The sequence below is a fragment of the Budorcas taxicolor genome, chromosome 9 (genome assembly GCF_023091745.1).
Source record: "Budorcas taxicolor isolate Tak-1 chromosome 9, Takin1.1, whole genome shotgun sequence".
NCBI lineage: Eukaryota > Metazoa > Chordata > Mammalia > Artiodactyla > Bovidae > Budorcas > Budorcas taxicolor.
The window spans coordinates 53,943,882-53,971,331 of record NC_068918.1 but is presented as its reverse complement, the minus strand read 5'-3'; the positions used below and the strand labels follow the sequence as shown (position 1 = coordinate 53,971,331).

General features: G+C 38.2%; 2 protein-coding genes across 2 annotated transcripts in view; one reads left to right on the top strand and one right to left on the bottom strand.

Moving 5' to 3' along the window:
• Nucleotides 1–23,121, top strand: part of SLC35A1 (solute carrier family 35 member A1) — a 29,068-nt gene extending 5,947 nt beyond the window's left edge. Inside the window, exons 3-8 of the mRNA XM_052645884.1 lie at nucleotides 9,395–9,554; nucleotides 9,732–9,884; nucleotides 17,586–17,652; nucleotides 19,541–19,717; nucleotides 20,199–20,333; nucleotides 22,321–23,121. Coding sequence (XP_052501844.1) covers nucleotides 9,395–9,554; nucleotides 9,732–9,884; nucleotides 17,586–17,652; nucleotides 19,541–19,717; nucleotides 20,199–20,333; nucleotides 22,321–22,448 — 820 coding nt within the window. The 3' untranslated portion in view covers nucleotides 22,449–23,121. The remainder of the gene's footprint in view (nucleotides 1–9,394; nucleotides 9,555–9,731; nucleotides 9,885–17,585; nucleotides 17,653–19,540; nucleotides 19,718–20,198; nucleotides 20,334–22,320) is intronic.
• A 3,403-nt stretch (nucleotides 23,122–26,524) lies between these two features.
• RARS2 (arginyl-tRNA synthetase 2, mitochondrial) overlaps nucleotides 26,525–27,450 on the bottom strand; it is a 72,549-nt gene continuing 71,623 nt past the window's right edge. The window contains exons 19-20 of the mRNA XM_052645784.1: nucleotides 27,130–27,193; nucleotides 26,525–26,664 (exon numbers count right to left, since the gene is read on the bottom strand). Of these exons, the coding sequence (XP_052501744.1) occupies nucleotides 26,578–26,664; nucleotides 27,130–27,193 (151 nt within the window). The 3' untranslated portion in view covers nucleotides 26,525–26,577. The remainder of the gene's footprint in view (nucleotides 26,665–27,129; nucleotides 27,194–27,450) is intronic.

The following is a 27,450-nucleotide window of genomic DNA, read 5'->3' as shown; positions in this document are numbered from 1 at the left end:
TAATAGGTGCTGGATATAGAAATAGACTGGAGAAGGAAATGGCAACCCACTCCAGTATTCTTGCCTGGGAAATCCCATGGACAGAGGAGCCTGGTGGGCTATACATTTCATGGGGTCGCAAAGAGTTGGACAGGACTGAGCGACTAAACAGAGAAGGCAATGGCAACCCACTCCAGTGTTCTTGCCTGGAGAATCCCAGGGACGGGGGAGCCTGGTGGGCTGCCGTCTACGGGGTCACACAGAGTCGGGCACGACTGACGTGACTTAGCAGCTTAGCAGCAGCAGGGCTCCCTGTCGGCTAATTTGTTAAAGTACATATCATTTTACACTGTGTGGAGATGGGGGCAGAGACTCAGGACAGTTGTTAAAAGGTCTTAACGTCTTGCTTATAATTAAGTTCACTTAAAGAGAAATGTGTCAGTGCCATGTCCAAATAATCTGTGTCTCACTACCTTCAAACATTTTTTTCTAAATTTTTTTTAGATGTGGACTATTTTTAAAGTCTTTATTGAATTTTTTTACAATATTGCTTCTGTTTTATGTTTCGTTTTTTTTTAAAGTTGAATTTGTTACAGTATTGCCTCTGTTTTATGTGTGTGTGTGTGTTGTTTTTTTTTTTTTGGTCTGTTTCTATGTTTTATGCTTTGGCGATGCATGTGGGGTCTTAGCTCCCTGACCAGGGATGCAACCCTTGGCCCCTGCATTGGAAGGCAAAGTCCCAAGCACTGGACCAGTAGGGAAGTCCTAAACAAACATTTTAAATAGTCATGCTTTGTTTCAATATATTGCTAAAAAGATGTAGTGTGATAGTCAGATTCATTCATTTATCAAGCCTCAGCTATTTGCTCAGCACTTCTCAGGATGTAAGAAATAGAGCTGCAAATTAAAAAGATCTATTCTGTTCTCATGGAGCTTGAGTCTGGTGGAGAACTGGATATTAAGCAAATGAATAGTCAGTGGGTGGTGTTAAGAGGATAAGTAGTTGGTTGCATAGTCGCTCAGTCGTGTCTAACTCTTTTGCAACCCAATGGACTGTGGCCCACCTGGCTCTTCTGTCCATGGGATTTCTCAGGCAAGAATACTGGAGTGGGTTGCCATTTCCTTCTCCAGGGAATCTTCCTGACAGGGATGGAACCCATGTCTCCTGCTTGGCAGGTGGATTCTTCACTGCTGAGTCACCAGAGGATAAATAGAGGATGCTGTAAATAAGTAAGAGGGGGGGGTCTCCATTTGAATATGAGGAGGTTATATTTAACATAGACCTGAAGATCAAGCAGAAGATGGGCAAGAAAAGAGCAGAGAGAAGGTAAAGAGATCAGTGTGTTAAAGAACAACAGCAGATCACTGGAGTGCTGTGAGAGTGGAGTGGTACTAACATGAAGCAGGAAAGGTGGGCAGGGTATCAAGAGGAACTGTGTGCCTGTGAAGGAGTTCAGATTTTATCTCAAGTGCATTAGGAAATCACCAAAAGGATGAAACCAGGGACTAACAAGGCGACCCATATTATGGTGAGTCACTTTGACTCCTTTGAGGAGAATGGGCAAGAAGGGTGTAAGAGTTGGGAGTAAAGAAGCTTATTAGAGCCTGGGGATTGTGGGCATGATGACAGTGTGATGAAGAGAAGTCAATGAAGAGAAGGTTCTGCCTCTCAAAAGTAGAAGCTACAGGACTGGTGATGGCTTTGGATAAACAATTGATTATGACTATCTCAGTAATTCCCACCAACACTGAATTAGTGATTACTGAACTTGCTCCTAGAGGAGCAGGGATAGGTTCCTGTGAGCCTCTGGTCACATTTTCATCAGCTGATCACCAAAGAACCTTGTTTCTGTTTAAAGACATCGCATTTAATATGTATTGTTGACTTACTAGCATTCAACTCAGGGACAGGAGTGCTGTAATTCATGCCTGGACAAAGCTTATCTAATGTGTTTTCTCCATAAGGCACACCACAACTTTCTGGCACTAAGGAACACTAGCCAGCACTTGAGCACTATTGCTGTAATCTATAGTAAGTTGAAATTTGGTTAGAAAAACCAAAGAATAATACTTCTTTGGGTGTCTGTTGAGAAAAAAATTTTTGAAAACCCAATGAGCATATATCTAACTGCTTTTCTTTGGAAAGGAAGTGACCACTCTGTGGAATACTGGCTGTTAATCACTGTCAAAATGTGTTATGTAAAGTGCCAAACATCCTCTTTTAAGATTGCAGCAACTGCTCTTGCTGTCTTCAGACAGTCAGGATTGTTGCTGTTGAGAGTGGCAGGCTGCCAGAGAGTAAAGGTGTTAAGGAAACATTCTCCGCTTAAGAACAGGTGAGGGAGACACACAGGTAAACACAGCTTATTTTCGTTTGATTCTTGTTCCACTGTTTTAGCCTTAGGTATTATTTCATCTTCTGTAATGAGAAATCTGAGGCTGAGGGAAGTTTTAATTTGCCAAAGATCCCTAGAAAGTGACTGGCAGGGACAGCATTAGAAAGTTCCCTGATTTTTGCTTTTCAAATTATTAGTCTTTTAGAACAATGAAATAATTGAGCTGTTATGTGATTAGCCAGGGCAAAGATAAGCATTGTTAGACACCTCAGTAATTTTATTTTTTGTTTTCTTAAGTTTTCATTTCCAAATGTTAACATTTTACCATGTGTGTTTTATCATATTTTTGATTTCTGTGCATTTGTACGTGTGTATAAAGTTTCTATGAACTGTTTGAGAGCAAGTTTTATACAAGATGCCCTTGTCCCTAAATTCTTCAGTGCATGTTTTCTAAAAAGCATAACATTCTCGTACATACTCACATATATCAAATTTGAGGCATTAGTATTGGCGTGATACTGTTACCTAATTCACAGGCCTTAGATAATTTTGCCAGTTGCCCACTGGTGTCCTTTAATAGTAAAATAATCACACTTTAGTTTTATCTCTAGCTGCCTGTAACCTGAGACTGTTCCTCCATCTTTTTTTTTTCTCACGTGTTTGCCACTGTTAAAGAGCATAGTCCATTTGCTTTGTAGAATATCCTTCAGTTTGTTTGTTGAATGCTTTGTTATGATTAGGTTTTTGGTTAGGAATATCACAGAAGTGATACTGCTTCTCAGTGCAGCTTATCAAGAAGCACATAATGTCTATTTGCCCCCATTACTGGTGATTTAACTTTGATTTCTTGATTAAGGTAGTGCCTGCTGTGTTTCTCCAAATAAAGTCACCAATTTTCTCTTTGTAACTAATAAGTATCTTATGGAGAGATATTTTGAAACTAGGTAAATTTCCTCTTTCTCTTCATTTTTTGATTTGATGTTTCCAAGTGGTAATTTCCCAATTCTAACACTCTCTACACATTGATTGGTTGGCCTTCTACTCTGAGGGTTTTCCGTGGTGGCTCAGACAGTAAAAAATCTGCCTGCAATGCAGGAGACCCAGGTTCAATTCTTCGGTCGAAGATCCCCTGGAGGGAGAGCAAGGCAACCCACTGCAGTATTCTTGCCTGGAGATCCCACGGACAGAGGAGCCTGGCGGGCTGCAGCCCACGGGGTTGCATGAGTTGGAAACGATTGAGCAACTAACACATACACATTGTACTCTAAGAAGCTTTTCCTTCTTTCTGTCCTTCACTCCCTCCATCCACCTCTCACTCTCAGTGTAGAGTCATGGATTATTTTATTATGATGGCTGGAATCCATTATTATCACTCTTTATTTCTGTGCTCACGTTGTCCAGATTGGGACAGTGGGATCATCCTCAAGCTTCCCCTTTTTTTGTGTGTGTGTCTTTTTTCCCTTCTTCTGTCTTTCTCATATTCTTACCAATCTTTGAGTAGTTTCTTTTAGCATAACAAAGGGTGCATTCCCTGCCCCAGTCCTGAAATCATACATTTCTCTAGGAAACCTTTCTTTTTTACAAGGATGGTTTCTAGAAACCAGAATCTGGATGCATGATGTGCACATTGGTACTGGAGGGATATCATTACTTCTGGGTCCTTTCAGTAAACAGAGCTGGGTAACATGTGTTAAATGTATCTGTTACTCCATTTCTATATATGTATGTATATAACTATGAGTTATATATTGTTTGATACCTGCAATTCTGACCCACTACCACAGAGTTCATTACAACTTCCCCCTTTTCTGTATTTTTCTTTTCCAATGATGGTAAGTTTGACTTTCATTATCTTAAAGATATTTACTTATTTGCTCAGTCCTAGAATATATAATAAGTAGATTCAGAATTTCTAACACAGCTGTGGAAAAGCAAACCTACTAACTAAAGTTCAGTATTTGTATGTAGTTCTTTTTGCATTTAGTTTTGGAGCATACAGTAAAAAGACTTGTGTTTTAGAATACTTGGGTTAGTTCTGTTTTTCTCCATCAGTGTTATTTTGGTATTCATGAAAAAAACCGACAGGTTTGTTTCTTCTTTTTGATTTGTTTGTTTGTAATTAATTTGGAGTTTTCCACCATCTTTGTTTGATTTTACTTTTAAGTTTCAGTAATTTCTGGAATATGAAATTATACTTGTTTTTATCATAAGTTAGAACTGCAAAAAAAATGGGGACTGGGGGGAAGAATTGATGGAAGGAAATGGCAACCCACTTCAGTACTCTTGCCTGGAGAATCCTATGGAGGGAGGAGCCTGGTAGGCTACCGTCCATGGGGTCGCAAAGAGTCGGACACGACTGAGCGACTTCACTCACTCACTCACTCACTCACTCACTCACTCTACCTTACTTTGATAAATAAGGTTTAAGGTTTACATGGTCTGACGGGAATTTTAGGGCATGTGACTAAAGTGCATGTACATGTATGTATGTACAGTGCTTGTAATTTTGTGTGCATACAAAGTTTACACTGTGCTTTGCTTTTTAACTTTTTTCCACTTAAATGTTTTATCTTAGAGATGGTTCCATGTCCATACATAGAAATCTGTCTTATTTTTAAGAGCTGTGTGGTATTCTGTTATACAGATGTATTATATAGACCAGTTGCTATTGATGGACATTTGGATTGTATCTAGCCTTCTGCAACTATAAAACAAAGATGTAATAATTATTTTTTAATATACACTGTTGTGCATATGTATGAATTATGTCAGACCATTCTCATATGGCAAAGGAAATAAACATCCTATTTTGTGGAGAGGGGAGCAGCTTAGCAGTGGGATGCAAAAGCAAGTATTTGAATGTTAAGCTATTGATTTCTAAGTTATAATCCAGTTGAAACATAACACAAATACATGTAAAAATGTTTTAGGTTCATAAAATAATTACAACAACAATTCACAGGAAAATTGCTAGTTAGCTTTACTAAACTCTGCAATAGCTACTACTAAAATTAACACTTTTGATTTACATCTGTCATTTGTGATATGAAAAAGGAAGTGCAAACACTGTCACATTGTCTTAGAACAAGGTCAGCTTTTTGTTATTTGCTGTCCACCACAGCCTGTAAAGACTAAAGAAACCTGGAAGGATGTGTAAATATACATATTACTTTGGGTGTGTCTAGTAATAAATACATCTTAAATCTTTGAACTACTTATCCATATAAGACTGGAGAAAATTATTTTACTATTTCATAGTATTACCTAGAATAATGAATGAAGGTTAACTTTGCAGATAAGAAATTTGTAAGCAAAACTGAAATTTCTTAAGCTCATGAGTAACTTGTGCTGTATTATTATTCCATTTTGCACAGTGCCTTGGTAACCTAGCCAAGGATTTTAGGTCTCCTAGTAGTTCTCGTCAGATCAGGAGCTGGAAGAATGAGGCCTACTTTTGACCAAACATAGATCAGAAAGAATTGGTTTCAGCTGGTTGGTAGGAAATTTAGGGGGATAGGCAGCAGCAGAAACTGTCTACAATCAACACGGAGCTTCAGCATTTCTTCAGGTAACAAGAAGTTGAACATAGATTCTTTTCCAGTGATAAAAATCAAACAGTAAATTTAATGGGACAGACTGTTTTTTTTAAATATGCTTTTTGATTTTAGACATGCTTTCTCTTATCTCATAATGTCATTTATATAATTAAATTGAATAAATTTGTTTTTAGCACAATGTACTCATTAAAGTGCATGGGATTTGATTTCCAAGAAAATATCAGGGTGGGAAAATGAAGAAAAAATGGCCTTTGGTTTTTATGTGTTCCTTTCACTAGTATATTCAAGGCTGTAGTATATTTAAAATTGATCATTTATCTTTGTCTGCTTAACAGTAAAACTATGTGTTTTCTGGAAGATTCATTGGTGTGTATATATATATAAACTTTCATGAGTAAAACTGTAAGTTTTAGAGCTGTTTTCTTAATGTTAAAATTAAGCAAGATTTAATCTCATACTGAACTATTTCAGCTCTTCCTTTAAAACTTTCTGTGTGTTAAGATTCCCATATATTCTGTTATACCTCTTAAGTCTCTTTATTCCACTGTTGTTGTTCAGTTGCTAAGTGGTGTCCAACTCTTCACGAACCCATGGAATGCAGCATGCCAGGCTTTCCTGTCCTTCACTATCTCTCGGAGTTTGCTCAGACTCATGTCCATTGAGTCAGTGATGCAATCTATCTCATCCTCTGCCACCCTCTTCTTTTGCTTTCAATCTTACCCAGCATCAGGGTCTTTTTCAGTGAGTTGGCTCTTTGCATCAAGTGGCCAAGGTATTGGAGCTTCAGCATCAGTCCTTCCAATGAATATTCAGGGTTGATTTCCTTTAGGATTGACTGGTTTGATCTCCTTGCAGTCCAGGGGACTAAGAGTCTTCTCCAACACCACAGTTTAAAAGCATCAATCCTTTGGCGCTCAGCCTTCTTTATGGTCCAACTCTCACATCCATACATGACTACTGGAAAAATCATAGCTTTGACTATATGGACCTTTATTTTACTATACAATGTCATTAATTATTCTTGAGCTTTTGTTTTCTTTTACAAGTTCTTCTAGCAATCTCTGCTATTTTTTGTACCTTATTTCCAAATGTCTTGTTATAATTACATAATATTGATATAATCCTATGGTGAAGCTTGAGCTTTCAACTAATAACATTCTGGTAGACCTTGGCTTCTCTAATATCTGAATTAGAGAAGAAACCAGAAAAAGATACTAAAGCCTTCTTGGCAGTGAAGAAGTAGTAATTCCTAAGCATCCAAGAAAAAAGATCCAATAAAAAGGATCTAATAAGGAGCCACAGACCTGAAGGACACAGTACACCATACTCTGCTGGTTTGCCACATTGAAGAAGTGGAGTATTCAGATTGACTGGTGGTGTCTCACAGCCCTTCTTTTGATGTGAAAGCTGACAAGTGTAGAAGTGATAAGAAAAAGTGACATGGAGAAAAGGTGCCACAGCAACCCTGATTATTGTTGCAGGCATGGTGGTTAATAGAAGCAATCAGATCTCTAAGCAGCCCATATTCATGCAGAGCAAGAGAGTCAGTGATAAAGAGACCAACTCTGGTCTCTGGATAGCCAGTAGTTCACTTGATACTCTTGAGGGTTTAGAGTATCTCTATGGAGTGGATGTGAGGTGGCATTGCCCATACATGGGGATTAGAGGAGGGGTAAATAGCCACTAAACTAGAGCTTGAGGAATCATATATGGGAGATAAATAGACATGAAAGGAAGTAGAACATAAAAGATGGGTACAAACTGGTACCTATCTTTCAGGAGTTCCTTAAGGAACCACTCTGAAGACACATCAGTAGAAAAGTAAGTATTCTGGAAGGACATAAAGTAATGGTTCAGTGAAAGCAGTGTTCTGTAAGATTTATATTTCTTCTATCATAAGGTGCTTCTTAGAATTATGACAAAATGTTCAGTTATGTTTTCTAATATATCACCTGTTAAAATGGTTCTTTGAGTTGGACCTCTGTGATTCTTTTTAATCTTTTTTTTTATCTTCAGTTTTATAACGGGAAATTTGAGAAATTTTTCTTTATACTCTTTTAAGATGTGGAGAATTATATAGAACATCATAGATTTGTGTTTAAAAAAAAAAAAAAAGAATGTTAAAGGTTTAAAGGGCCAAACTTCAGGTGTCTGGAAATCTCTATGTAGATTTTCCCAGTACAGTCATCTTTCTTATATTCTCTCCCTCTTCTGGACGGCATTTGTCCTCTCTAGGCTGTGTGTGTGTTACTTTTCAGCATGAGGGTTTCCCATTGTGGTGTGGAGTGTATTGAATTTGGCAGCAGACGGTCTGTAACTAAGGACATTTTGTGTTTCTGTGGTCCAGGCCAACTTTCCTGTCTTAAGTATTTTCTTGGAGGCTGTAGTGTTCTGTGGTGAAAAAGCATGAGTAGTCAGTTCAACATTATGGACTTCTTGCTCCCTCTCAGAACCTGGGTAATTATTTTTGCCCTATTTAATATGAAAATACCCAGTTAGTGACTGTTGATTCTAATATGTTAACCAAAAATTTGGAGGCTCATTTTGAGTTGACATAGATCGGTCTTCCCAATGAAGCATTATGGTCCTCTTAAGGATATTTTGAGCTGTAGATAGGAGCCTTTTGATGTAACATTTTTTGGTGTTGATGCTTATAAAAGTGTTCCTTTGGTATGTATTTTCAGGGAATAAATGAGCTGATTTATAGCAGGGGAAAGTATGAATCAGATTAGCTATTAATAGTTCCTCTTGCAGAAAAATAAGAATACTTAAGAGCATGCATTAATCAATATGCAGTCAAGTAGTGAACTTTATGTACATTGTAGATATAGTTTACCTTTACTGGTATTAATTATTCAGATTTCCTGCAAAGTTATATAGATACATACTTGAGTTTTATGAGAATATGGTTATCTAAAGATTTACTGTCCACCATATTGCACAAACACTGAATTAGTTTACAAATAATATTGACCTACATCACTCAATTCCTATTCCTATCTCATTGAGTGATGCAGGTCAATATTTATAAATTAATCTCAGGTAACTTCTTTAAGTACTAAAGCTTTTTTCTTTTGTTTGCAATGTAAATCTATTGTAATTACAATTGTTTAAAATGGATATGCAGTCTGATTAATCTAAAAAATAAGCGGGGTAAACTTGATGTAATGGCAGTTAAAGTGGCAGGGATTAATATTTTATGGGTAATATCAGCAATTCTGGTTTCCTGTTATTTGATAACTTCATATACTAGAAGCCTCTGGAGCTTTGACCAGAGGTGGATGATGGTAAACCAAGTTGTCATTTTCCCAAATAGAAATTGTAATTGTTTTCCACTTATTGCTGGTATATTTCTTTTAATAAATCTAAAATTAGTCAAAAATTCTAAAAATAAACTTAAGTTTGCTAAATTCTATCAGTGAACTTAACACATTGTAGCTACCCTACCTGTGATGGTATCTAACAGGATGACCTTTCACTTTCTTCCTCACCTCCTCTCATTTCCCCTTTTTGTTTTCAAAGAGAAACTGGTAATCTGGGTAGATTCAAGGCATCTTTAAGAGAGAATGTCTTGGGGAGCCCCAAGGAACTGATGAAGTTGAGTGTGCCTTCCTTAGTGTATGCTGTGCAGAACAACATGGCTTTTCTAGCTCTGAGCAATCTGGATGCAGCGGTGTACCAGGTAGGTGGTAATCAAAAGTGCAGAATCTCTAAAAAACATGTTTTTATGGTGAAAGGATTTTTATTAACCCTTAATCTCACTATCAAATATTTTTCTCAATTCTGTTAATGATACCAGATATATTTGTGTCAGACTCTAATGTTAGCTGAGTTGATTAGTTCATTGTTTTGTTCTTAGGTGACGTACCAATTGAAGATTCCCTGCACTGCTCTATGTACTGTTTTAATGTTAAACCGGACGCTGAGCAAGTTACAGTGGATTTCAGTTTTTATGCTGTGTGGGGGAGTCATACTCGTACAGTGGAAACCAGCCCAAGCCACAAAAGTCGTGGTAAGAAACAAAATGCTTCATGTAACTAAACTAGGAAACTTTTTAAAGTCTTATGCACTTCAGACAGTCACACTGATGCATGGAGCTTGATTCTATTTCTTTGAGTGAAAATAACCTTTGCCTTACATATATCCTTTTTCCCCCTCAGGAAAATGATATTGTTAAGGAGAGGTATACTGGCTTTTTTTTTTAAGAGGAGAATATGCATAAAATACGTTAGAGATGGATGGTATCTTAAACTCAGTATAATGCCCCTCCTTCATTTATGGATAACAAAATTGAAGTAACTTCAAATAGAGGAAGTAACTTATCCAAAGTTCCACAGTTAACAGCTAACCTGTGACTCAGACTGCGCAAACTTCTACACAGTGTATATGTTCAGAACTTCTAGGCCTCTTTTAGACGTTTTCTCAGAAATACTGGGCAAAGTTTTCTCCATCTAATTTTCGTGTTCTCCTGAGGTCACAAAAATTTTTGCTTTGTATATATAACCACTGTCAACAATTGGGCTTATAGAGGGGTAGTAGTGGTTTTCCCGATAATTGATAACTAAAATAGGGCAAAAGGTGCCTTCACGTCTTTTAGTCCAAGAATTAAATATTAAGGTTTATACCTGATTTTTTTTAAAAAAAGTATTATATGCTTTAATTGCTTGTTTTCCCAAAGAGAAGTAGGAAGTAGAACCACAGTGGAGGACCTGAAGGTCAGGAGCTTCCTTCTGCATATTCTTCCCAAATGAGAGACCATGGGTTCTCCCATCCAAGTACTAACCAGGTCCCACTCTGCTTGGCCTCCAAGATCAGAGGAGTTCAGAGTGGTATGACCATAGGGGGCCCATGGTCTTTTAGGAGCAGAGGGCAGCCAGGGAGGTATGCAGAGCTTGTGAAAGGAGAAAAAGTCAGCTTTTTACGTACTTTCTGGTCTGGTGGAAGAATTTTTTTTTTCTCAGAAAGTGAGTTTTAAGTTAGTTTTTATTGTCTTTACATGATGTTTAAATGTGCTTATATTCTTGCTGACATTTCAAACACTGATCAAATATGTACTGCACTGTAACTCGGATGTAGACCACTGGAGAAATAATGTTTTGGGAAATAATACAAACACTTAAAAGTTAAGTATGAACTTCCAGGACCACTTTACATGTTTAGCAAATGTCCACCTCACATAGGTAATGTGTATGAAAAGCTTAGTAAACTAAAGAGAGAATTCGACTACTGGAGCACTCTAGAAAGTTCTTTCGTATCTTGAACGGAGTGCAGCTTCCTGTAACTGCCTCTTGTTCCCTGCTCTCGTCAAGAGTAACTCAGATCCCTGCTAGCTCCACATGATGGTCCCTGGAATGTCTGAGGACAGTGTCACAACCCTACCCTCTGTGTCTTTTTCTGTCCCCCTATTGAGGGAACCTTCTTTCTATAATATGCCTTCTGGAGACTTTGTGATCCCTGGCTCGTGCCAGTGCTGCCTTGTATTTCTTTTCTGGATGCCTTTATCCATTGTTTTTCCTCAGTATGTCCCGAAAGCTCATACCATCTCCAGATGTTGACTGAATAGTGTGGGTTGTGGTGGTGGTTGGTGGTGGTTTAGTTGCTAAGTTGTGTCTGACTCTTATGACCCCATGGACTGTAGTCTACCAGGCTCCTCTGTCCATGAGATTCTCCAGGCGACAATACTGGAGTGCGTTGCCATTTCCTTCTCTAGGGGATCTTCCTGAGCCAGGGACAGAACCCGGGTCTCCTGCATTGTAGGCACATTCTTTACCAACTGAACTGAGTTGTAGTTCACGAATTACCTCTTTTTTTTTTGGTTGGAGGTGGCTATCCATTCTGTAACTGATTATATAGCCACATGTAGCTGTTTGACACACACACACACACAGTTTTTCTCAGATGTGTTTTGTGCAGCAGGCTTCTAAGCCAAAGTGCAAGATGTGTTTATATTTATTAAGACCATCTTGTTAGCTTTGGGTTAATGTTCAAGCCTCTGAGGTCTTTCCAGTCCTTACCGGTTGTTAGCTTTTTCTTGAAATGTTATTATGCTTTCTGCAGGTGCAACACATATATCTTCTGGGTCTTCACTGAAAATTTTAGACAGGACAGGATCAGAGTTCTGTGGACATGCCTTTAGATCTCTCTTTGACTATTTTTTTCTTCTTGCTTAAGAAACATTTGTTATCTCTCACAGTTTTCATGAATCAGGAATTCAAAGGTGCCTGAGCTCTGGCTTCTTTTAGACATTCTAGCTTGAGGGGTCTCATAAGAGGCTGCAGTCAAGACATCAGCCAGGGCTGCAGGCAGCTGAAGACTTGCCTAGGCTGAGAGGAGCTCTTTCTCTGGTGGCTCATTCATATGCCTGGCTGGTTGATAGTGGTTGTGGGTCTAGCTTGGTTTTATTCTGTTTATTAGCACTTTGCTATATAAGCATTCACTCAGCTATGAATAGAACTAGTTATTCTCACTCCATTTCTCTTAGTAACAAAAATACTACGCAAATCTGTCAGATTTCTTACTGAACATTCAGTTCAGTCACTCAGTTGTGTTCGACTCTTTGCAACCCCATGAATCACAGCACGCCAGGCCTCCCTGTCTATCACCAACACCCAGAGTTCACTCAGACTCATGTCCGTCGAGTCAGTGATGCCATCCAGCCATCTCATCCTCTGTTGTCCCCTTCTCCTCCTGCCCCCAGTCCCTCCCAGCATCAGAGTCTTTTCCAATGAGTCAGCTCTTCGCATGAGGTGGCCAAAGTACTGGAGCTTCAGCTTTAGCATCAGTCCTTCCAAAGAAATCCCTGGACTGATCTCCTTCAAAATGGACTGGTTGGATCTCCTTGCAGTCCAGGGGACTCTCAAGAGTCTTCTCCAACACCACAGGTCAAAAGCATCAATTCTTCAGCACTCAGCTTTCTTCACAGTCCAACTCTCACATCCGTACATGACCACTGGAAAAACCATAGCCTTGACTAGATGGACCTTTGTAGGCAGAGTAATGTCTCTCCTTTTTAATATACTATCTAGGTTGGTCATAACTTTTCTTCTAAGGAGTAAGCGTCTTTTAATTTTATGGCTGCAGTCACCATCTGCAGTGATTTTGGAGCCCCCCAAAAATAAAATCTGATATTGTTTCCACTGTTTCCCCATCTATTTCCCATGAAGTGATGGGATCAGATGCCATGATCTTTGTTTTCTGAATGCTTAGCTTTAAGCCAACTTTTTCACTCTCCTCTTTTACCGTCATCAAGAGCCTTTTTAGTTCCTCTTCACTTTCTGCCATAAGGGTGGTGTCATCTGCATATCTGAAGTTATTGATATTTCTCCCGGCAATCTTGATTCCAGCAAGTGCTTCTTCCAGCCCGGCGTTTCTCATGATGTACTCTGCATATAAGTTAAATAAGCAGGATGACAATATACAGCCTTGACGTACTCCTTTTCCTTGTTCCTGTTGTTCCATGTCCAGTTCTAATGGTTGCTTCCTGACCTGCATATAGGTTTCTCAAGAGGCAGGTCAGGTGGTCTGGTATTCCCATCTCTTTCAGAATTTTCCACAGTTTCTTGTGATCCACACAGTCAAAGGCTTTGGCATAGTCAATAAAGCAGAAATAGATGTTTTTTCTGGAACTCTCTTGCTTTTTCCATGATCCAGCGGATGATGGCAATTTGATCTCTGGTTCCTCTGCCTTTTCTAAAACCAGCTTGAATATCTGGAACTTCACGGTTCACGTATTGCTGAAGCCTGGCTTGGAGAATTTTGAGCATTACTTTACTAGCATGTGAGATGAGTGCAATTGTGCGGTAGTTTGCGCATTCTTTGGCATTGCCTTTCTTTGGGATTGGAATGAAAACTGACCTTTTCCAGTCCTGTGGTCACTGCTGAGTTTTCCAACTTTTCTGGCATATTGAGTGCAGCACTTTCACAGCATCATCCTTCAGGATTTGAAATAGCTCACCTGGAATTCCATCACCTCCACTAGCTTTGTTCGTAGTGACGCTTTCTAAGGCCCACTTGACTTCACATTCCAGGATGTCTGGCTCTAGGTGAGTGATCACACCATCGTGATGATCTTGGTCTTGAAAATCTTTTTTGTACAGTTCTTCTGTGTATTCTTGCCACCTCTTCATAATATCTTCTGCTTCTGTTAGGTCCATACCATTTCTGTCCTTTATCAAGCCCATCTTTGCGTGAAATGTTCCCTTGGTATCTCTAATTTTCTTGAAGAGATCTCTAGTCTTCCCATTCTGTTGTTTTCCTCTGTTTCTTTGCATTGATCGCTGAGGAAGGCTTTCTTATATCTTCTTGCTATTCTTTGGAACTCTGCATTCAGATGCTTATATCTTTCCTTTTCTCCTTTGCTTTTTGCTTCTCTTCTTTTCACAGCTATTTTAAGGCCTCCCCAGGCAGCCATTTTGCTTTTTTGCATTTCTTTTCCATGGGGATGGTCTTGATCCCTGTCTCCTGTACAATGTCACGAACCTCTCAGGCACTCTATCTATCAGATCGAGTCCCTTAAAAATATTTCTCACTTGCACTGTTTAATCATAAGGGATTTGATTTAGGTCATAGCTGAATGGCCTAGTGGTTTTCCCTACTTTCTTCAATTTAAGTCTGAATTTGGCAATAAGGAGTTCATGATCTGAGTGACAGTCAGCTCCTGGTCTTGTTTTTGCTGACTCTATAGAGCTTCTCCATCTTTGGCTGCAAAGAATATAATCAGTCTGATTTCGGTGTTGACTATCTGGTGATGTCCATGTGTAGAGTCTTCTCTTGTGTTGTTGGAAGAAGGTGTTTGCTATGACCAGTGCATTTTCTTGGCAAAACCCTATTAGTCTTTGCCCTGCTTCATTCCGTATTCCAAGGCCAAACTTGCCTGTTATGCCAGGTGTTTCTTGACTTCCTACTTTTGCATTCCAGTCCCCTATAATGAAAAGGACATCTTTTTTGGGTGTTAGTTCTAAAAGGTCTTGTAGGTCTTCATAGAACTGTTCAACTTCAGCTTCTTCAGTGTTACTGGTTGGGGCACAGACTTGGATTACTGTGATATTGAATGGTATTGAACATGGTAATGATATTGAACATTATCTCTGTGGAATTCCCCTCATCATGTAACTAGGAATCCTTTCAGTAAGACAGTTTGGTATGTTGTCTTCTTATTGAAGCCACACCATTTTGTGTGTGTGTGTGTGTGTGTGTGTGTGTGTGTGTGTGTGTGATGACCATTAGACTTTTTAAGCTCTACAAGTCATCTGTTCTGTGATTTTGCTTGTATTCAGTAACAACACTGCAGTCACATTAGTTATTAGCAATGTTCTAAATGCTTTACACACATTAACTCACTTATGCCCACACCAATCATATGAGATGTGTGTCTTTATTTTCATTTTCATATGAGGAAACTGATAGGCAAAGAAGCTTAGGAGTGGGTCCACAGTGACCTTGCTTGATCCCAGGCAGTGTGGCTCTAGAGTCTGTGCTTTTGGTAAGTGTACTGGCCTGCTTTCAACGTCTCAAGCTGCTGTTGATAATTTCTGCAGGTTTTCCTCCCTTCTGCCTTTCTGAAAACCAGGACAGTATTTGCCCAATTCAGATTTTCTGGCATAGTTTCCATGCCCTAGTAATCTTCACAGACATAGTGAACACTACCTTGACTTGCTACTGTTCTTGGTCAAGATGCTTCTGAGTTTAGGTAGGTGCTTTTATGACAGCAAACCACACATCTTGGACTTAACTTCCCATTCACTCATTCATTTAAAATCATTATTCACAGAGAAAGTGGAAACTGTATTTGGGTAACTTTTATTTTCTTGCCCTCTAATAGTATGTCATTTAGCCAAACAAACACTTTTTTCTTCTCTTTTAAAGGCCTTGAAAGATTTAAAGTATTTTTGTAAGCCTCCACTTATTCTGAGTTTTCAATTTTTTGATACTAAAATTCCTGGTTGGTTCCTCTTGGTTTTGTATACTGTAGTTTTAATTTTTTTTCTTAGTGTTCCTATAAAATGAGAATTCATCTAAGATGCCCTTAACTAGTGACACCTGACTTCTTTCATGAGAATCTCCTTCTTATGAAACTCTTATCCTTCTTGAACCATCTTCCCACTAGCTATGGAATTTCTCTGTTTTATTTCTTTGAATTTTCATTTATTCAAGACTGGAGCTCAGGTCTTAACTATCCTGTGTTTGGCTGTTGCTCATCCTCTTAAAACACTGTCCTTAAGTTTCCATGACTTCTGCTTCATTGCCTGGTAGTTTATCAGTTAGAGCAGTCAGTGTCTATCACCATTTTTCCTAACTGTAGAGATTAAACTGGCAGAAAAGCCAAGAATTTGTCAGACATTATATTTAGTAGCTTGAGCTTTCTAGTGTCCTTCCATTATTTTTTCTCATCTCTATGCCAGTCTTATAGTTTATATTAGGAAAGCATCCATGTTTATCCACTGTAGTCTGTAGCAGTGGTCCTCAAAACAACAGTGTGCATCAGAATTAACAGGAAGGTTAAACAGATGATGAGGGTGGAGGCTAACAGTTTATGATTCGGTAGGTCTGGGGAATGCCTGTCAGTTTTCATTTCTAACAGGTGATGCTGCTGCTGCTGCTGTTCCAGGGGCCATACTTTCAGAATCATTAGTTAATAATATCTTGTATTTCTTTTATCTTCATGCAGATATTTTCTCTCTCAGGTCCTTAAAGTAATACTCTCCTTATATCAGGCTTATTTGTTTTGAACAAGGTATGTGCTTATCACATTAAAGGGTGAGACACGTGACTGTAGTTTCTGAGTGCTACCACTCAGATAATATTGATCTCTGAGAAAAGACTGATGAAAGCTCCTGAGGATTAGTGTAGGAAAGAGGAAATAAAGTTGGAACAATAGGTTGGGGGGTCATATACCTGTATCTGTTAGCAAAGTATTATAAATATATATACATGTTAATCTTTTACATTAGTGACCTGTTTAAGAATCAGAGCTGTGTATCAGCTTCCTCTTTATTCATTTAGTATCTAAAATAGTGCATATAGTACATAAAAGTCATGCTATTAATATCTGATAAAAATTCAGTAAAGCTGGAAATCTTACAAGTCCTTTATCCCATAGATGATAGGGAATAAAACAGGTCAAAGTGTCATCATTTCCATGATTGATCCTATAAGGGCTTGAGTTATGGTGGTGTCAGAAGTTAAAGCTGCTTGCATGCTAAATTGTTGCAGTCGTGTTTGACTCTTTGTGATTCCATGGACTGTAGCCCACTAGGCTCCTCTGTCCATGGGATTCTCCTGGCAAGGATACTGGAGGGGTTGCCATGCCCTCCTCCAGATCTTCCCAACCCAGGGAGCGAACCCGTGTTGCTTATGTCTCTTGCCTTGGCAGGCAGGTTCTTTACCACTAGCGCCGCCTGGGAAGGCCAACAGGTGGTTGACTATGCACAATTCTGTGCTTGGGTGCCATTAGGGTGTTATTAGGAAGAAGGTACACATGGTTATCAAGCATTTATTGTGGCTGTGATTTGACCAGTATGTTTTTAACTTAATTCTTTTGTTTGTCCCTGGGATGGCATTTTGTTTGGTCCTGTCTTATTCTCTGGAAAATCTGTGTCTGATACACATACTTTCAGTAGAACTATAAACAGATTTTTGTATTCATTTATTTGATCTCTTGGATGAGTTGTATTTTTAGTCACTAGGAATAACTTTTAAAACATTACTATTGCAGGTGGAACAGAATCCACTATTAGGATTTGGCGCTATAGCTGTTGCTGTATTGTGCTCAGGATTTGCAGGTAAATCATAAAAGCACCACTTTATTCAGTTGTCAAATTGTTTTTCTAGGAAGCATGTAATAGTGTTAACTCAGCTTAGATCTCAGTCCTTACTCATTTTTGCAGTTATCTAAGAATGTATTTGTCATCGTTGACTATCCCCAGTCCATCTAAGAACCCCAAAATAAATGAAAAAAGTCCTCTGAAAATGGAGTAAGTTAGCCATCAGAAAGCTCAAGTACTTTTCTATTTTTCTGACACTGACCTCAGGCTAGATTCAGCTGCTTTAGGTTGCTAGTTACCAGCCTGCTATGTGTATTTCCCTGGTAATCTCAATTTCTTCCTCTGCTTCAACAGATTAGGAATTATGGAGTAGGGAGGAAAGGGAGGTGAAAAATACCTCAGAAAACCTAGTACCCAGAAGTAAGAGCCAAAAAGGGAGAGAAGAATCAAAACCACTAATATCAGATAAACTTGGAAGTCTGGACTCACATGTGTGGGGAAAAGCAATCCTTCACTGAATCAAGAAGAGACAAAAGTATGAGTGTTAAGTGCAATATAAGAAATGAGATGTTTTAGAAATAGTTCCTACAGAGAAGAAACTGAAAGGGTTTATTAGTTATAGCTATACATCTTGATTATTTATTTGTGCTATTTCAAGAGTTAAGACTATTTTTTTATTTTATAGTACTTTATTTTTGACTGGGAAAGTAATCTTTTTCTCTTTTCATCTAGTCATTTGATAAGAGGGGAAAATCTAAATTTAGGAATAAACTTAATGACAGCATTATGCTAGACTTTTATTCTTAAACAACAAATCAGAAACAAAAATTGACTTACACTTGGAATAATATACTGTTTGATTTTTAGCACTATTTTGAACAGTTAAAGTGTGTCCAACATTCTGTTTAGCTCAACCTCTCAGTACACAAGTGAGGAAACAGTAGGTGGTTTAATACCCCTCTATGCTTGGAGTAACTGAGAACTGAATAGTTAAATGGTTTTTCCAGATGAGGAAAATCAAAGTTAGAAATAGGAGTAGCCATTATGTTCGTTTCCATTCTGTGGCTCTTTCCAACACAGGTTCATCAAAGAAAAAAATCTTGGTTTTCATTTCATTTTAATTGAGGGGTACTCCAGTGGCAGAGTCGCTAGCGTTTGTAACAAAACTCTTTAATGTTCTTGTTAAACACGCATTCATTTTAAGTACAAAACTTAGAGCTGTGCTATGTGACTTTTTGAGGGAGAAGTTATGTGCTCTCTTGGAGTACCTAAAAAGCTACGGATCATCAACCGCAGAAAAACGCACATATACACAAAACATATTGTCTAGTTAGGGAATTCATGCTCCTTCTGACAGTGTGTATGAGCTTGGCCTGTGGACCCCTGCTTGAAAGGAAAGTGGCTTCACTCAGCAAGTTCTATTTAAATTTTATTTTGGTTGTGTTACTTATTCTGAAAAAAATTCCCGGTGGTGATTATATAGATTATTTTGCAAAGTGGAGAGTATTCATCATTAAGCAGATACTATAGGAGTATGATTCAGATAATTGACTCTTAACAGTATAGTTTTCTAGCCGACCACACCAGGTGTTTCAGCGGCATTAGTAGACAGCTTTGGTGATCTAGCTCACTGCTGTAATAAAGGCAGAAACTTAAGAATTTCTCATTAAGTGTGGGTTAGAAAGCTCCCTCTTGGTTATTAATTCTATATGCTTTGTAAAAACAAACTGGTAATATTCAGTGTGCCATGTGTCATAACCAGCATAATAAACATGCATTAAATTAATGTGAAATGTTTTGTTTCCTAAATCATATACTTTATATCTTTAGATTTTTATTCTAAATGAAAGACATTTTAATTTCTAATAATATCTATTTCATATTTGCATGCTTAATTTTCTTTCAGGAGTATATTTTGAAAAAGTTTTAAAGAGTTCAGACACTTCCCTCTGGGTGAGAAACATTCAGATGTATCTATCGGGGATTGTTGTGACATTAGTTGGCGTCTACTTGTCAGATGGAGCTGAAATTAAAGAAAAAGGATTTTTCTTTGGTTACACATATTATGTCTGGTTTGTCATCTGTAAGTATCCAGGAATTAAAGGTTCTAGGTAGATCGTTTTTAAAAAAAATATTAAATATAATAATATAGTATATATTATGTAATATAAGTTAGATGTCATTTAAGCCTTTATAGCATTTTAAAATTGTTCCTTTGATACTGAGAATACTAGGTTGAAAATGTAATTTTGATTTTATTGACTTACTTTTGTGGCAAAGCTATCCCAAAGCAATTTTTGCCTTCACAATCAAAAGTACCTAATGTGTTAGCAATAAGTGTGTACAGTTTAGTAGTAGAGTACGTAGCCCTTTGGGTATCTGAAAAACAATGTTTCATAGGAATTACGACTCACTTTTAGTACAGACTCTCTCAGATGGCTGCTTCTAAGGAAAATAGCATTTTCCTAGGTAAATTAGTATGGCATCTCTGAGGATGAAAAGTGCCCCACTGTCATAGAATGTTTCATATGAGTGTTAAGATTCTCTTTCTTTTTGTACACAAGTCCTTGCCAGTGTTGGAGGCCTCTACACGTCTATTGTGGTCAAATACACAGACAATATCATGAAAGGTTTTTCGGCGGCAGCTGCTATTGTCCTGTCTACCATCGCTTCAGTGATGCTGTTCGGATTACAGATAAGTATGTTTTAGTTTGTACTGTAAGTTTTTAACAGGGAAGAGCTCCTCATTTCCTTGGTTCATCTTTTATTAAATATGGCAGTTGCTTATAGTGTTAACAGAAATTCCTTAGTTTTGCTATAATTTATCCTAGAAGTACAGCAGTTCATATATGTGTGGAATGTGGGGTTCACGGTACTTAGGTTATTTAAGTGGTTCCAGAGCTTAAACCAAGGGTGTTACTTCTGTGTGAGAGTGAGCAGGCTACTCAGTAGGAAGAGCAGTTTTGCAGTCAGGGCCTTCCTGTTTCCCAGGTATCATCTACAAGACAGCTTAAGTGCTTCAGTGTGAATACAGTATGACTAGGTACACCAGGAAAGAAACAGGACTTGAGGAACTGCTTACCACAGGGAATTACAGTAAACTTGGCTTTTTTTTTTTTGAGGGAAAGAATAGTTAAAACTTCTTTCATTTCCCCCTTAGTTTGTACCTTCCTGTTTTAGACTTGGGTATAAACTGCTTTTGAAACTACAAATCTAAATTTTCTTTCATAAAGCTATCTTTATTTCATTTAATATGTAAGTAATAAATTCATTACTGTAGCTGGCATTCTGGCACCTCCTTTATGCTTGTCCTTCTAATATAATTTTCCCTAGCCATATCCACTATTAGTTGGCTTCTGAATTATTTAAGCAGAGATACTGACTTATCAGTTATACCATAAACTAATACATGAGGAAAATCTGTCAAATACCAACATTCAGTAAAAGAATCAGATCTGGCCTATATTTACATTTCATTTTAAAACTGACTTTTGTTATAAATGCAAATAGAAGAACATCAATGTTGTACATATCTTAGAAAAAAAATTGATAGTATGGTTCAAATCTTGCTTTTACCATTTATTAGCTGAACAGCCTCGGGGAAGTTACTTAACCCATGTCTCAGTTTCTGTGTCTGTAAATTGGGAACAAGATCACCCATCTCCTAGGGTTATTTTAGGTGAAGTGCTTATTCGAACAGTGCCTGGCACACAGGTGTTCTGTATAGAGGCAGCCGCTTACCATTTCTAGGCCCTCCTTTAGATGTTTTTTCTTCTCTTATTTTCCCTTTGCATTTTGATCCCTCTTTATGCTCAACAGATCCTATGCCTGTACTCCTAATGAATATCTGGGAACAGTGTAAATGCTTTCTGGTCAGTGTTCTGGCTGACTGATGTCAAGGAACTTAAGAATGTCTTAGCAATCTTAGGTTTCTATTTAATTTACCCTCTTCTCCCCTTTCTGAAGGAAAAAAGCTATTCTGTCTTAGTTAGGGATGAATTAAAATCCATGGCTCGATGTCATTTCTCTGCATGACATTTTTTTTAAAGATAGTAAGACTGTGCCGTTGTACTCCCTAAGATAGAATATGGCTTAGTTTTGAACAGAATATACAGTTTGACACAATATTTAGTTATATAATGCCTACGTTGGGCAAGTAATTCAATTATGTCCTGATTTTCAGAATTACGATTAAAAAAAAGGTTAGCAGAAAATATAAGTTTACTGATTAAATCACCACCTCATTTGCTACTCAGGAATCCTCAAAGGTTTGAATCATTAGTCACCTAACTTTTTGAATTTGCTAACTACCTTTTACTCTAAACTTTAACTCTAGTATCATGGAAAATCCATACTTCCCTGCTCTTTCAGTCAGCATATAGGGATGCTCGTATGCTCTTGGTCAGTGACCCAAGACGGTGATATGTGTGTTCCTGAAAAGTGTGTAGTCAGTGATTGTCACTCCCTTGACTTTACCACGTTTTTCTGCGGTGGGGGGGTGGCGCTCGAATTGATTACTTTTCTAAACCTTACCATCAAAATACAGAACACTTAAAATTTATTTTCCATACAATCTGATAGTGTAAACCCACAGTTGAAAGTCTTCAAAGTTTTAAACTGATCATTGTTACGTAGTTTTAAGGGCACAAGTACAGATTAAGCTCTTTTTTTTTTTTTCCTTTCCAGCACTCACCTTTGCTCTGGGTACTCTTCTTGTTTGTGTTTCTATATATCTCTATGGCTTACCCAGACAAGACACTACATCCGTCCAACAAGGAGAAACAGATTCAAAAGAGAGAGTCATCGGTGTGTGACTTTAGCCTCAAAAGAGAATCCTACTAAGACTAAACCATTTATATTAAACTAGAGCCTTAAGTCAATTTCAGAAGGTAGATTTAAAAAACAAAAACTGTTGGCCTAAGAATTAAGAAAGCTATGTGAATGAATTGCAGAGTTTTAATGTGACCTGTTTGGAATCAACCTGTTTTAAGAATGAAGGATTTTTATTATTGTATATATAATAATGTATATATAAAAGTATGGAGATGATGTGGTGTTTAAAAAAAAATCATGCGAGGCTGCAATATTCAATTAATGAGGTTTGGGGTTATGTTAAAGGTTAAAGTGCCAAAGCCATTTCTGTACTAACTGTTCTCTTGTTCAGGTACCAGGGGAGAAGGGTTGACCCCTCCTTATTCTCCAAGGCATGTACAGTATTTAGTCCCAGCAGCAATGCACCTAACTCTTTTCTTACAAAAGGGAGGCAAAAACAAGACAGGCTAGTTCAGAAACAAACTGAATGTGTAACTTCAACTGAATCTATTTAGAAACTCAGACAATGATGTATGGGTGGTGACTGAATACCCCTTTAAGTGCTGTCTTTGTGCCATTCATTGTCTGGATTCATATTTCTTTGCTGTTAGAGGATATACTTTTCTTCAAAAAATATTTCTAATGTCACTTTTGTACTTTTTTTAATAAAGTATGTAACTGTCAGGCTCTCAATAATTTGTGAAATTTCAGTGTTTTTTAAAAAAATTTCTATGATATGGGAAAATTCAGCAATAAACTTAATTTATTATATGAAATCGGTTTGCTCACTACTTGTATTGTAGATATGACCATTAAGATAATACTTAAGCATAAACACAAACCAAACCATTAAGTTTTTTACTTTCTATATGTGGACTTCCATCAAGTTGCAAAAAAGGGCTATAAAGCAACTCTGCTGCTGCTATTGCTATCGCTTCAGTTGTGTCCGACTCTGCACAACTCTAGCTAGCATTAAACAACAACAAAAGGAATTTGTAAGACTGTAGAGCTCTAGGCTGGATCATCGAAAAAGCAAGAGAGTTCCAGAAAAACTTCTATTTCTGCTTTATTGACTATGCCAAAGCCTTTGACTGTGTGGATCACGACAAACTGTGGAAAATTCTGAAAGAGATGGGAATCCCAGACCACCTGACCTGTCTCTTGAGAAACCTGTATGCAGGTCAGGAAGCAACAGTTAGAACTGGACATGGAACAACAGACTGGTTCCAAATAGGAAAAGGAGTACGTCAAGGCTGTATATTGTCACCCTGCTTATTTAACTTATATGCAGAGTACATCATGAGAAACACTGGGCTGGAAGAAGCACAAGCTGGAATCAAGATTGCCGGGAGAAATATCAATAACCTCAGATATGCAGATGATACCACCCTTACGGCAGAAAATGAAGAGGAACTAAAAAGCCTCTTGATGAAAGTGAAAGGAGAGGGGAAGAAGTTGGCTTAAAGCTCAACATTCGGAAAACTAAGATCATGGCCTCTGGTCTCATCACTTCACGGGAAATAGATGGGGAAACAGTGTAAACAGTGTCAGACTTCATTTTTTTGGGCTCCAAAATCACTGTGGCTGGTGACTGCAGCCATGAAATTAAAAGACGCTTACTTTTTGGAAGGAAAGTTATTACCAACCTAGATAGCATATTAAAAAGCAGAGACATTACTTTGCCAACAAAGGTCCGTCTAGTCAAGGCTATGGTTTTTCTAGTGGTCATGTATGGATGTGAGAGTTGGACTGTGAAGAAGGCTGAGTGCCGAAGAATTGATGAGTAGACTCCGGGAGTTGGTGATGGACAGAGGGGCCTTGCGTGCTGTGATTCACGGGGTTGCGAAGAATCGGACATGACTGAGCGACTGAACTGAACTGAATTGAGGGCTCTAGGCTGTAGGAATTAATGTACATTTCTTTCAGGGAGCTACTTTTTCAAAGACTTGGCTCTAACAATCATTGCCCCTGTGTCATTTTACTCAAGATTCAAATACTAAGGAAGCTAGGAATACTAAGGATCTGGGAAGGGGAATGTTTTTTCAAAGAAGAGGCGGGGGATACTAGACCTGTAAAACATGTCCCAATTTATGTTTTTATTCCATAGCTGATTTATGCTGAAGAAATATTGATACTTTAAGTAGAGAATTAGCAATCTGGAAGCTAATTCACTTAAACTTGGAGTCTTTTCTAGGATTAACAATGTATACGATACTTGGCCAATATAAACCTAAGCTCACTCAACTAAAGAAGCTTTAGTTCATGCTAATTGGCTTCTCTATGCATAAAAATAGACTGTCATTGGTATTCAGAAGACTTCTAGTAGCAATAGTTAGAATAAATTTTAGCAGATCAGAATGGAAATTCTCAGATGAGGATAGCTGAACCTATCAAACAGGTCACATCCTACTCATGTTCCCTAAGCAGGTAAATGTACTTAACAATATGCAGATACACGAAACTGGGAAACTCCATTTCAAATATGCTTTAATGGACTAATTTACAAAGATCCTAAGTCGGTATCTGTAAAGTAATTCCTTGTTATTCAAATGTATTCAGTGCCCCAGTTCATGTAGTGTGCTAACAGTTACCTGTACACAGCAATGAAAAGATAAGTACAAGACCTGTTCTCTGGGAGTAGTCAACTGTATTGGCAAAAAAGCTTAATTTTGGTCCCCCTAAATTTATTAAGAATACTCATAATCCTAAGAAAATTGAGATTTTTCTTCACAAGTTTTAAAAAAAAACAAATAATCTTATTTATAAGAAGAGTTTCTGGATGAATGGTCTAGTAAGAAACCTCAAGCCAGAATTCACCTCACCCCACGAACACACATACATCAGCATGTGGAACAGGTCTCACTGAGAAATAACTGGAAATGGGCAGAAAGACTTATACACCAAGGTTGTAAGAAACATCCAGAATCAGTAGGAAGGGAGGAGAAGCAGCAGTTTGGGACTGGTGCCCCAGGGAGGGGACTCAGAAGAAGGGAGATCACACGGGTGGAGAATCCTGGGAGTGAGCAGTTCAACACACATACTGGGCACCTCAGCCCTGGGTCAGACACAGCCAGCCCCCTTGGCTGGTCGGGGGGCTGGTGGGACAGGAGGGCCGGGGCAGGCCTAGGTGCCACTAGAGTGGAGTGTGTGCACCTGTGCTCAGAGACAGTAGGGACTACCTCCCCCTGTTGGTGGGAATCTAAATGGGTGCAGCCACTTTGGAAAACCATATGGAGGTTCCTCAAAAAACTAAAAATAGAGCTATGATCCAGCAATTCTACTCCTGGGTATATCCAAAGAAAACAAAAACACCCAAGAGCTATGCCCCCCACCCCCACCCCCAGATTCACAGCAGCATTGTTTGTAATAGCAAAAATGTGGAAGCAACATAGTATCCAGCAACAGAAGATGTGTATATACATGAATATTAGCCATAAAAAAATGAAATTTTGACATTTTTGGCATTTTCAACAATATGGACGGGCCTAGAGTTATTATGCTTAGTGAAATAAGTCAGACAAAGACAGATACTCCTATTATCACTTATATGTGGAATCTTAGAAGTAAAACAAATGAATACAACAAAGACAGATACTGAGAACAAACCAGCGGTCACCACTGGGAAGTGGGGAGAAGCGAAACGGGTAGAGCTTAAGAGATACAAACTACTATGTATAAAACAAGTAAAGAGGAAAGATATGTTGCGTTGCACAGGGAAATACAGTCATTATTTTGTATTAACTTTAAATACAGTGTAATTTATAAAAATAGTGAATCACTACGTACACCTGAAAATAATGTAATATTATAAATCAACTATACTTCTATTAAAGAACAGAAACCCTCAAGCCAGAGTTTAAACTCTAGTCCTTTGTCTCCAGTAGACCAAAGTGACTTTAAAAAGGCTTCACTTAGTTTTATCAAAGTCTGTTTAGTACTTATTGACCATGAGGGAACTCAGATGATTTTTTTAAAAGATAAAGATTTAATAAGTTGACAAATCACTTAATAAAATATAGACAATAAAATAGATTCTGACACAGAATAATAGTTTCAATTCTATTCTAAATAGCAAGGCATATAAGAATAGATAACTAGAATTTAGTATTTTAAAAGCAATTTAATTAGAAATTACATTCTACATACGGGTGTTATTCCAAGAAGTTTCATTCCGTTGGCTAAGACTGAGCGGACAGCTCTGAAAAGGTGAAGTCTGGCCTACAAAATAAAGAATGATCAAAGGTCAAGCCAGTAACAGACTAACTATAACTGAGTAAGTAAAATTGCTTTTAGAAGTAATTCTAACATGCTTCTAAATTAAAGTAGGAAAAATTTCTCCAGTGCCTGAGGGTTGGGTGTGAGCAAAAAAAGACAAATTCCTAGAGTTTGTTTTAGGAAGACTGGTACTCAAGGGTGCTGGGATGGGAGTGACGGAAACACCGTCAAGTACAGCTTCAGATGAGGGGAACTCATCACTCCATCACCTGATGCAGGAAAACGTCTTGTCGTATGTTGGAAAGAAATGTTGATTGTTACAGCCTAATTCCAGTTACTGCCTGAGTATATAAGTACACTGTTGTAGTCTGACAACAGGATGCTATTTTAGGAACATTTACAAGACTGAGTCAGTAGTAACAGTCTGCGGATGCTAGAGATGACAGTGAGAAACTGGATACGACATACCCCGGCCACCTCAGGAGGACTGTTTCTGATGTGTAGTGTTCTGTGTGCCACCGCAGCGAGGTGACTGAAACAGCAAGAGAGAAAGGATCAGAACCAGCGGGAGTTTCCTGGGTGACATATAAGCTTGACATCTAATCGCACTCCTTCAATTTGGACAAGTCAAAGCCTAGAGCCACTGAAGGGATTTCCAAAGCTGAACAGATGAGACTGAATTCACTGCTTGTCGCTAACTGGCAAAGTGAAACACACGAAACCCCGGTCTTAGACTTTTGGTCCTGGTTCTACTACTGGGGCTTCCCTGGTGGCTCAGACGGTAAAGAA